The sequence below is a fragment of the Macaca nemestrina genome, chromosome 19, assembly GCF_043159975.1.
Source record: "Macaca nemestrina isolate mMacNem1 chromosome 19, mMacNem.hap1, whole genome shotgun sequence".
Lineage (NCBI taxonomy): Eukaryota > Metazoa > Chordata > Mammalia > Primates > Cercopithecidae > Macaca > Macaca nemestrina.
The window spans coordinates 73,947,586-73,959,987 of NC_092143.1; the positions used below are offsets into that span (position 1 = coordinate 73,947,586).

At 40.1% G+C, this 12,402-nt stretch overlaps 1 protein-coding gene across 5 annotated transcripts in view; it reads right to left on the reverse strand.

Moving 5' to 3' along the window:
* LOC105478822 (myomesin 1) overlaps nt 1–12,402 on the reverse strand; it is a 178,900-nt gene that overhangs the window by 88,582 nt on the left and 77,916 nt on the right. For all 5 annotated transcript variants that reach the window (XM_011736457.3, XM_011736454.3, XM_011736455.2 and 2 more), the window contains 4 exons: nt 11,982–12,070; nt 11,783–11,845; nt 6,643–6,807; nt 2,499–2,660 (listed from right to left, as the gene is read on the reverse strand). In XM_011736457.3, the coding sequence (XP_011734759.2) occupies nt 2,499–2,660; nt 6,643–6,807; nt 11,783–11,845; nt 11,982–12,070 (479 nt within the window). The remainder of the gene's footprint in view (nt 1–2,498; nt 2,661–6,642; nt 6,808–11,782; nt 11,846–11,981; nt 12,071–12,402) is intronic.

A 12,402-nucleotide genomic window follows, 5' to 3' on the forward strand; every position in this document is an offset into this window, starting at 1 on the left:
TGATGTGGTATGGCCTAACTGTCCCCAGTAATCATTCTTCCGGTTTCCTTTTAGTACTAGGACCCCTGAGCGTTAGCAGAAAACATGGCTGGCTAACAAGAGACTGTACATCCCAGCTCCCCGCACTGTGAAGTGTCTGCATGTGCTAAGTGTGCACCAAGCAGAAGTGATGAGTGCAATTCGGCCTCTGCCCTTCCACTCCCTCTCTTTCCCCTCCCCATAGGCTGGGATGGGAACCTGGGACAGTACCCCAGGCACAGTGCAATAACAACATAGAGGGGACCTGGGAAGAGGCATCAGGATCATACCCAACTTTCACATAGAGGAGAGAAACAAACCTTTTGTTATTTCATTTCAGCAGCTTAGTCTAGATCCTAATTAAAATCCTGGGTTAGCCATTGGAAGATCTACAACCTAGTTCCACTTCTGCTTCTAATTAACTGAAGTTTTTGGTAAATTACTGTACTTTTTTGAACCTCAGTTTCTGCATCTTAAAATTAAGGGGTTGTACTAGGATGAGAAGTCTAATATTTTTTGAGTCATCAACCCCTTTGACAAGCCGGTAAAGCCTAGAGGTCCTTCTGAGAGTAATGCATTTAAACACATAAAATAAAATGTATGTGATTACCAAAAAAACTAATTATATTGAAATACAGTTCTAATCACAGACCCTTTGGAAGTCTGTGGATCCCAGCTGAGCACTCGAAACGTTTATGAGTTTATGATGCTATTTAGCGCATGACAGATAAAAATGAGCTAGTCTACCTGCATTGTTTCTATTTTAAATTTTCTCTACATTATGATGCTTTAACATCTTAGACACTTTTCTGACTAAGGAGGGCCTGCCTTCCTGAGGCGAGCCAATTCTTAGGGCCCAGAGGGGAGCATGACTGATATGCAAACTAACCACTTCAGCCACACCTCCTTTATCTGGCCTGTGAACCCAAGAACCAATATTGCTCTGCCTTAATCATCCCTGGGGCCAGGTACCAGGCAAGCAGGGACCACACCTGTAACTTACAACCTACTGAAATTATTTGAACTAGCCAATCCTAACTTGTTAATTGCCCTACTTTCCTTTCCCAAGGAAACTCCAACAAAGGCCTTGGTCTAGGCACTCCTTTGCTCCTCTTGCCCCTTCTGACTCATGACTGACACTGGCACTTTCCCATGTGGCCCTGCTGTTCCTGTTCTAGGACCTGTAAGTATCATACACGTTGTTTTCTTGTGCCTCTCCTGGATCTCTTCTTATGACTGCATCTGACTAATCATCCCGTAAGAAAACACAGACAACCACCTGGTGGCGTAAAAGTGCTAATGGTCTTCCAAAGTGCTGGGATCCCATGGAGAAATTATATTCCACGTGTACATACCCAATCCATTTAAGACACCACTGAAAAGGCCGGGCGCAGTAGCGCAGGCCTATAATCCCAGCACTTTGGGAGACCGAGGCAGGTGGATCATGAGGTCAGGAGATCGAGACCATTCTGGCTAACACGGTGAAACCCCGTCTCTACTAAAAATACAAAAAATTAGCTGGGCGTGGTGGTTGGCACCTGTAGTCCCAGCTACTCAGGAGGCTGAGGCATGAGAATGGTGTGAATCCAGGAGGCGGAGCTTGCAGTGAGCCGAGATCGTGCCACTGTACTCCAGTCTGGGTGACTGAGCGAGACTCCCTCTCAAAAAAAAAAACACTGAAAGAATAGAAAGACTCCTAAAGTCAACAATTATGGTTTGTCTCAAGAATTAAGCTGAAACTCCTTGCTTCCTAGTTCACCAAAACAGAGGCTATAAAGTTCAGTTATGGGCCAAAGGACCTGAAATGAAATAATAAATTTACTCTCTGAAATACATATTAAAGACCTACACCCAAAATAACAGATCCCTCTTCTGCAGCAGCTTCTTTAAACTGAGATGGCGGGTATCATTAGGATTTAGCATCTCCACCTGAACAGTCATAGGGAACTGTACTAGTGGCTCCCTGAAGATGAAGAAAGTCCTGATATTAATGATGGAAACATGGTCTGGAAAATGGTGACTTTTGAGTTGGTGCCCTCAGGGCTCACCTTTTAACTAGGTCTACTTTTTTTTTGCTTTTGTTTTGAGACAGGGTCTCACTCTGTCACCTAGGCTGGAGCACAGTGGCACAATCTCAGCCAACTGGAACTTCTGCCTGCCAGGCTCAAGCCATCCTCCCACTCCAGCCTCCCAAGTAGCTGAGACTACAAGCGTGCACCACCATGCCCAGCTAATATTTTGTAGAGATGAGATTTTACCATGTTGCCCAGGCTGGTCTCGAACTCCTGAGCTCAAGTGATCCACCCATCTCAGCTTCCCAAAGTGCTGGGATTACAGGCATGAGACATTGCACCCAGTCAGAATTTTGAAATGACTCTTCCATCATTATGAAACATGTTTGAACTGTTTTGTAATCAAAAACTGCTTTGGCTTCAGTGTACTAAATATTGTTAGGTGTTTGGTTTTTTGCTAGGACTTACCTCGAACAAAGACATAAGCACTATATTGTTCATAATATTCTCCCATCCGTACACGGATTGTATAGAGGCCTTCATCTTCTTTGTTGAGATGGGAAAATGTCAGTGTTGCCCGCTCTCCACTCCAAAGTGTTTGCACCCATTTCGATGGAGAAAGAGGTACTCCTAGAAACATTTTAAAAGTAAGCAAATTAACTTATTTTTACTACTTCCTTCTTGTATCCCCCTCCATTCCTCTCCTTAGCCTTTTCTATATTGAAAGTGATTTAACTACTAGAGGAAGTCTCTAGGACTTTGAGCCATTCTGATACGTTTACATTGGTAAAAATACCGGACCAAAAGTAAGGGGATCAGGGGCAGACACATAATCTGCAGGGGCCTGGTGTAAAATTACATGACAAGCGCCTTGTTCTAAAAGCAGAGAAAAAGTGCAATTAAAGGTGCTAAAATATGTCTTATTCCTTTAAAAAATATTTTATTACTTACAAGAATATAATAGGGGTAATAAAAGTTGCAAAAAATCATACTTTTGTGCCATAATTGTATATGCAATCAATAATAATACGTTACTAGTAGGGAGACCTTGATTGATAATAAGATATTGCTGGTCTGCTTTTCTGCAAATTCATTTATTAGTCATCAAAATTAATACTTTTAGCAACTTTATTTTAAATCAAATAATCAAAAGCAGTATCAGTCACTCTTTATAAATGCAAGCTCACGAATGAGTTTCCATAATTTTTTTAGAAAGACCTTTCTGCTGATGTAACTGTTACTGGGGCTGTTAAGGAAGTTATATAGGCTATGACAACATTGGGTTAACTTTCTGAGAAACTATTTCAAAATACAAATTTTAGTAATCTAGAACTGATGACTCCAGATTCTAGAATCTAGAATAAAGGGACAATCTGGAATCTAGAATAAAGGGGTAATTATTCTAAGAAGATTTAACTCTTCATACAAATCAGTTTCATGTAAATCTCAATTTAATTTTAAGTGTGAATTTATACAGTTTCCTTTTAATGCGTTGTCCAATATGGCTTTAACTTGTGGAGGTGATACTACAAGCCAAACATGATTTCATGATTTGTATAAAATTCAGGATGTCTGTTTATGTATTCCATTACTGTATCTTCAATTATAAGTGGTAATTTTTAAACTGTCTTCCTTGTTAATAGGCTCATCCAAAGTTTCATATGAAAATGTTCTTTTCCATCAAATGCTACCATCTTTAAATTTAACTTCTAATTCTAAGCCTCAAAACCAGAGATTTGAACCTCCTTGAAGAATTCTAATAACTGCCTTATGTGCCTTATTGCAGTGTCTACATGTACACTTTTATTTTATAATATTTGACTGACAAAGTTTACTGTCCTATCGCCAGCAGTTCCTGTCCCCATGCTCAGGCCAGGAGTTAATATTCGTGCAGATCCCACAGACCTGAGTTCTGGGGAAGGCCGGGCAAGCTGGCCCCACACTGTGTGTCCCTATGCTGCCTCCACGCCGAGCCCCTTCTCTCGTCTGCAGCCATGGGACCCATCACCACTGCTGCTGCTGCTGCTGGGGCCACCACCATTGCTAATTCCAGTCTGGCCCTAGGTCCTGGTCTCTGCCATCACCTTGGAATGCCATGGTGCCACAGACAGCCCCAAGCGCTCATGTGCACACCTGAAGACCACGCCTGCTGCCTGGTGCTCACACTGTCCACTACCCACTGCTCACTGTGCCCGGGATCCCGCGCCTACATGGGTCTGAACTGCCATTGCCATATTTCCTCCTATCGTGTGCATGTGCCGTAGTCCCATTGGACTCCATGTATAAAACACAAGGTCAAAGATAAAGTGATCATGAACTTCAAGAGGGTGACAACAGAGCATTAAACGCAGGCCCAAAAAGTCAGCTCCGGAGAGGACCTATATTTCAGTCTGATCTCTTTCTATTTCAAGTCTTTTTTTTTTTTTTTTTTTTAACTTTTATTTGAGGTGGCATCTCGCTCTGTCACCCAGGCTAGAGTGCAGTGGTGTGAGCTCAGCTCATTGCAACCTCCGCCTCCTGGGTTCAAGCGATTATCATGCCTCAGCCTCCTGAGTAGCTGGGATTACAGGCATGCGCCACCACGCCTGGCTAATTTTTTTTTTCTTTTTTTCTTTTCTTTTTTTTTTTTTTTACTAGAGATGGGGTTTTACCAGGTTGGCCAGGCTGGTCTCAAACTCCAGACCTCAAGTGATCTGCCCACCTCGGCCTCCCAAAGTGCTGGGAACACAGGCCTGAGCCACCATGCCCAGCTCAGTCTGATCTCTTTCACTAACTAATTATGTAACTTTCAGCAAATTACTTAACCTCTCTGTGGCTTTGTTTTTTTACCTGAACAAAATGGACTTTGAATAATAAATAGTAATACAAATAATAATAATAAAGTAGCTTATAGGATAATACCGCAAAGCATTATCATTAACTATTTTTTCTTTCATTTTTCTGTATTTTTCCAAAATTTATTTTCTAAAACAATTTAACAGAAGGAGCTAGCATTGGCCTCGCAGATAACTATGTATGTAGGGGCAAGTTCAGTTTCTTAAATTTCAATGTTTTTTTCAATACCGAGGCATAAAGGGAGGCAGACAGGTCAGAGAAAGTACAAATTTTCGCATGAGGCTTTTTGTCTATATTAGACCTAATACAGACAATATAAAAGGAGGCACATGGTAGTGAAAAGATCTCCAGGCTTAGAGTAAACACCAGCAGGTCTGGAGGTCTCCTGTGGCAAGAATTTGACTGTGTGATTTGGGGTAATCCCTTATTCTCTTCAGACAGTTTCTATATCTCGGTCTATTCTATGAGATATTCTAGTATGGAAACTTAGTGTATTTGGACCTAAGATTTATTGTTATTTTATTTTATGTTTTTTATTTTGTTTTGTTTTGAGATGGAGTCCCGCTCTGTCACCTAGGCTGGAGTGCAATGGCGCAATCTTGGCTCGCTGCAACATCTGCCTTCTGAGTTCAAGCGATTCCCCTGCCTCAGCCACCCAAGTAGCTGGGACTACAGTTGTGCGCCACCACGCCCGGCTAATTTTTGTAGTTTTTGGTAGAGACAGGGTTTCACCATGTTGGCCAGGCTGGTCTCAAACTCCTGACCTCAGGTCATCTGCCCACCTCCGCCTCCCAAAGTGCTTAATTAAATCCTTATTTCTTTCTCACACCAAAGTATCATGGCTCTAGGCCCGTTTGAAGCAAAGTGAGATCAAATTGTGATTTAAAGCCAGAGTCAGAGAAACTGACAATGGAAGGAATTTCTTTCTGTTTTACCAGCCTGTTATAATATGATGTAAAACAAAAGGATCATTTTATCTATTTTTGTGTCCTTAGGGGACATCAGTATAACTTGGATATATTGCATGCAGAATATACTTATCAAAAATTTCAAAATTATAAAAAGCCTTTAATACATTAAAACAAAAGTGCCAGAGTCTGAAATTTTTCTGAATGTACTCTTCTAGTTAATTAATAATAATATCAGGATTTTATTATTTCATAAAGTTATGTTTTTTAAAGTTACATACCATTTTTGTGGTATAAATAAGTCTATGAGGATGGGTATTTTACCAAATGGATTAACTTACAAAATGAATATACCTTTTTTTTTTTTTTTTGAGACGGTCGCTCTGTCGCCCAGGTACAATGGCGCCATCTCCACTCATTGCAACCTCTGCCTCCTGGGTTCAAGTGATTCTTCTGCCTCAGCCTCCTGAGTAACTGGGATTACAGGCGGGCACCACCACACCTGGCTAATTTTTGTATAGTAGAGATGGGGTTTCGTCATGTTGGCCAGGCTGGTCTAAAACGTCTGACCTCAGGTGATCCACCCGCCTCAGCCTCCCAAAGTGCTGGGATTACAGGCATGAGCCACCATGCCCAGTATAATATACATTCTTTATAATTCTTTCCACATCTTACTTGCTAAAAGGAAAATATCATCTCCACAAATATGAAAGTGTTGCTACTTTGCTATATATGTAAAAATCTTTTAATCGTGTAAAGGTAGTCCCTTCTAACTTCCAGATTCCGTCAGCTCTGATAAACAGATCTGCAATCTGGTCTACAACTTCTTCGAATAAGAACCTAAGTGAGCATTCATTGTAAAGACTCACCATTTCTGTACCACTGGATCTCTGGCTGGAAATGTTTAATTTCAGGAGTGATGACTACGCGACAGCCTAGACTCATTGTCTCTCCCTCTCTCCCAAAAGACACATCAAATTTGTCATCAAAGTGGATCTCAAATTTGGATGCATAACCATACGGGGTCACAGCAACTGGGTACAAAAATAACAAATATCTGTAATTTTTTTCTTCATCAAAGAGACACAAGCAGTTTAATAAGCACAGGCAGAAAGCAGTCACAGCAAAAAAAAAAAAAAATGAACATATGAGCAAATGATTTATCTGGGTCAAAATGAAACTCTATATAAGAAGTATTTAGAACATATGCATATATAATTTGTATGGAAATTCTTGCTTCATTGGTTATAAAAGCTAAACGCTTATTTTTATTATTGTAATGAATAGAATTTAAAGGGTCAGGTTTAATGTCTTAAATGCAAATTAATACCACTTTTAACCTACACTTAAATCTTTAGCTGCAACATATGCACTTTGTAATTTTAGACGTTGAGTTAATTTAAACTCTACTGCCTGTACTCTTGGGACAAAATAGCCATATCCATTATTCATAAAAATGGAGTTTTTCATCTGACAAGGGATTGATAACCAGAATATACAAGAGGCTCAAAGTACTCAATAGCAAAAAATTCAAGTAATCCAATTTAAAAATGAGCAAAAGATCTGAATGAACATTTCTAAAAAGAAGACACACAAATGGCCAACTGGTATATGGAAAAATGCTCAACATCACTAATCATCAGAGAAATGCAAATCAAAACTGCAATGAAATATCATCTCACCCCAATTGAAATGTATCCAAAAGACAGGCAATAATGCTGACAAAGATGTGGAGAAAAGGAAACCCTCTTGAGCTGTTGGTGGGAATGTAAATTAGTACAACCACTATGGAGAACAGTATGGAGTTTCCTCAAAAAACTAAAAAAATTACCATAAAATCCAGCAATCCCACTGCTGGGTTTATATCTTAAAGAAAGGAAATCAGTATATAGCAGAGACACCTGCACTCCGATGTTTATTGCAGCCCTTTTCACAATAGGCCAGGATGTGAAATTAACCTAAGTGTTCATCCCTGGGAGAATGAATGAAGAAAACGTGGTACTTATACTCAATGGAATGTTATTCAGCAAAAAAAAAAAAAAAAAAAAAATTGAAATCTATCATTTGCAACAACATGGATGGATCTAGAGGACATTATGTTAAGGGAAGTAAGCCAGGCACAGAAGAACCGATATCATGTGTTCTCACTCACATGTGAGAACTAAAAAGAATTGAACTCATGGAGATAGAGAGTAGAATGATAGTTACCTGAGGCTGGGAAGCTTAGCGCAAGGGGGAATAAGGACGGGTTAGTTAATGGGTACAAAAACACAATTAGATGCAAGGAATAAGATCTAGTGTGTGGTAGCACAATAGTGCAACTACAGTTAATTTATTGCATATTTTCAAACAACAGAAAGAGTGGAATTAGAACGTCCCTAATATAAAGAAATAAGACATGTTTGAGATGATGGATGCTCCAATTACCGTGATTTGATCATTACACATTGTATGTTTGTATCAAAATATCACATGTACCCCATCAATATGTACAACTACTATGTATCCATAAAAATAAAAATAATTTTAGTTAAATAATTTTAATGTAGTTTTAAAATAAGTTGCTTCATTTTCTTTAATGATCTGAGTAATAAATATTACAAGAAATGTCCACAGGAGAAAATGGAAAAGTTTAAAATATTCTAACTTTTAAAAATATTGTTCTCAGAAATATCTTATTTATAGATTGAGTAAATGCAGCCTGCATAATCAACTCTCCTAGGTTTTATTTCCTCTTTTCACCAAAGAAAGAACTTGGGAAAGAAATGACTATTTATTGATGGGTTATTACATGCCAGACACTTTCACATTTGACATATCATCAATTCCTTGCAACAACTCTATGCCGTAGATTTTATTTTCTTCCTCTCTTTCAGGTGGGGATATGGAAGTTCACAAAAGTAACACACACCTAATGCCAGAATTTCACAGGTAGCATATGTGAAATTGAAATTCACACTCATAACTTCTCGATTCCAAAACTTAGGCCTTTTCTCATATATTTTGTCCCTCTTCCTAAGACTTCCTTCATTGCACTTGAAAATGCAAGCTAACATTTACTGAGTTCAACTTTGACCAAGTATTGGTCCAAGCATTTAATACCTATTAACACAAGCCCCATAATAGTGCTATTAGGTAAGTACCACTAATATCTGCATTTTATAGAAGAAGAAACTGATGCATAGGAAGGTAAAATAACTGACCACATTCCCCTGCAGAGCTAGATTTGCACCAGCTGGCCGTTTCTCTGCTCTTGGCCAATACATCGTACCGTCTTGATTTTGTGTGTTCCCAGGTAACCCTAATTAACAGTGATATAACTTCTCTTTGGAAGCACATCTCCCATCTGCCTCACTTTAATGTGTTGATGTTCATTGAGACCAGAGAGAGAAACAACTTGACAGATCTTGCACAGTGCTGGGAGGCTGGGCTGGTTCCAGAGCTGCCTTAGGGGGTAGAGCTGAGGGCTACCGTCAGACATTCCAGACCCAGCTGGAAAGGCAAGTAGGTCTCCTAGAAATGGACCTAACTTCTAGGTTCTCTTCTGTATTTGAGACTGGACCGGACTGTCTGCGATAACTTTGGAGTTCAGTAGAAGGCACCCCAGTTTAACAACTAGAAGACAACACATCATTCTGCTGTCATGTCCTCAATCTTTTATCACATGTACACACTATCCTGGGAAACATGGTTTAGGGCAGGGGTTGGCAAGTCTGTGGGGCAAATCTAGAAATGCCTCTTGTTTAAACCATTAAGAATGGTTTTTGCATGTTTTAGTGGTTGAAAATAATAAAAAGAAGCACAATATTTTGTGACATGAAAAGTCATAGGAAGTTGAAATCTCAATGTTCATAAAGGAGGTTTTTTTGGAACACAGTCACGCTCATTCATTCTCCTACTGTTAGGCTGCTTTTGTGTTACAGAGGCAGAGTTGAGTGGTTGTGACAGAGACCAAATGGCCCACAAAGTCTACAATATTTACAGTCTAGTCCTTTACAGAAAATGTTTGGTGACTCCTTGTTTGAAATAATGGTTTAGAATTAAAAAGACCAAGTGACACATCCCTATTCTACCACTCTGTGTGGTCTTCTCTAAACTGTTTCCTCATCGGCATAGCACAGATGGAAATGCGACTACTTCATAAGCTTTTGGGAAACGTTAAATGAATCAATGTGTACAAAAATGTCTTAGTACATTGTCTGGCAGAACTGATCAATAAATGTTAAGTATTAGAAAAAAGAGCAGAGAGCTTTGTCTGTGACATCTACCAACATTCCAAGCAACTAAACCCCTACCTAGCACATAACAAGTGCTCAGTAAATAGTAACCAAATACGTGAATATGAGCCCTCTGTTTTCTGTTAGAAACAACTGCATTCAATTCAGGGGTCATCAGAGAGGAGGCTCTGTAAGACTGAGCAATAAGAGAAGTGAGAGTGAATTGGACTTTTAGTCCCTGCGTTGACAGAGAAGAGGGGAAAAGGAGAAACATGGATCACGATATGGCTGTGGAAATGGACAAGCTACATTCAGAGGATTGTGAAGTGATCAATAGGCCACTCCTGGGGACACTGGGAGACAAGTCATAGGTTCAGAATTTCCAGCTATTCTTCTTTTTTTTTTGCGGGGGGGGACAGAGTCTTGCTCTGTTACCTAGGATGGAGTGCAGTGCCGTGATCTCAGCTCACTGTAACCTCTGCCTCCCCAGTTCAAGAGATTCTCCTGTCTCGGCCTCCTGAGTAGCTGGGATTACAGGTGCGCACCACCATGCCTTTGTATTTTTAGTAGAGACAGGGTTTCACGATGTTGTACCAGGCTGGTCTGGAACTCCTGACCTCAGGTGATCTACCCGCCTCGGCCTCGCAAAGTGCTGGGATTACAGGCATGAGACACTGCGCCTGGCCCCAACTATTCTATCTCAGCATAAATCAAGAGATAGGAGAAGAACATGATTTGGGATGTGCTTCTCCGTTGCTCTACCAGTCATCCCTTGTCACCCATGGGGCTGATACCAATGATCACAACTTGGGATATTAAATGAGAAGCCATTGCATGAAATCAGTGGAGCAGGTCAGCCATAGACCTCAAGCTAGCCAGGCAGGTGAAAAACTGATCTCAGCCATTTTCAAAACTACCACTAATTTCTTCATGTTTGAAAACTAAGTTAGGGCTTGACTACCTTTTTCAGTCTGACCACTCTAAGTATATAATGCTTTCAACAACCATAGATTTTGCTTTTATTGCTTCTCATAAATAGAAGTTCTGATGTAAATGAAATGACTGACATTCACAGACTTGCAGATTACCACTGATCAGAATATTTTTAATAGGTTTTTATGTAATCACATTTAGACTTCATTTTAGATTGTACTTTGTAACTTAATGCATTTATTTATTCATTCATTATTGAATACTCACTCTGTGGCAGGCCCAACCTTGCCTTCAGGTGGCTCATGGACCAGGGAGGGAGACTGACACACAACGAGTAACAGGGTCCAGCCTCACTGACGCTCTGATGAGGTGCCGTAGCCTCACCCAGGACACCTAACCCTGATTGGGTAGGGTGTAGCGGTGGCAGTGGGGGGTCAGACCTGCTTTCTCAAGGAAGTGATGCCCATCTGGACATTTAAGGGTGAGAAAGAGTGCTTTGATATAGTCCAGATTCGTGTGTGTGTGTGTGTGTTTGGTGAAGTCATTCTGCCCAGGTTTGTATAATGATCTTTCTCAGTTTAACCCAGAAAGACATAAAGCATTTGCCATTTTTAGCCCATCATATCTAGGTTTTCATAAAACCAGCACAAAGCAATTCGATTCAGAAAGAGAACAGTAACCAAAAAATCTTTTTAAAAAAGTAAATAAAATAACCACAGATACCTACTATATCCAACCTAGCATATACTATGTTATATATAGTATGCATTTATTTCAGCATTATGGACTAGCTTATTATGCCATATTTTACATAGAGGTGACACTTAGTAAATGACACTTAGTAAATTTTTAAACTTACAGCTGAGGGGCATGGTAGAAACCCCAGCATGAAAGCGAGTCTCATCAAACTCTCCCTTATACCCTAGAGAAGAAAACAGAAATGGATGTGAACTGCTTTGTGATAGATTTATTTTAAAACAATGGGAAGAAATTTAAAACACACACACACACACACACACACACACACACTTTGAAGAAAACAAATCTAGCAAACCTACTCTTTACCACAACTGAAGCATATGCCGAAAGCTCTCCTTTAACATTCATCGCCGAGGCCCGGTACTGAGCTGTATCTTCAAAATCACATCTGAAAGAACAGATGGAAATGAACATCCATCATAGTGACAATCCTTGTAATTATTAGCTGTTCTATCAGGGAACTCTTTGCTATCACAGCCCCCTGCAAATCAGTGGCTAACACACGGCTCTTTGGTTCTCCTGGTACAGCTACTGTCTCTGATCTAGCTACCTGTGGGATATTAGTCCACGTGATCTACTGTGGTTTCCTGCCAGCAGCATAGACTGGGGAGAACACCTGTAGTTCACTGTGACCCTAGCCTGGGTTCATTTAAAATGTCAAACAAAAAAAAGGCAACCAAGTGCTAGGCACATAAATTACAGAGTGAACAGCATTGTGAT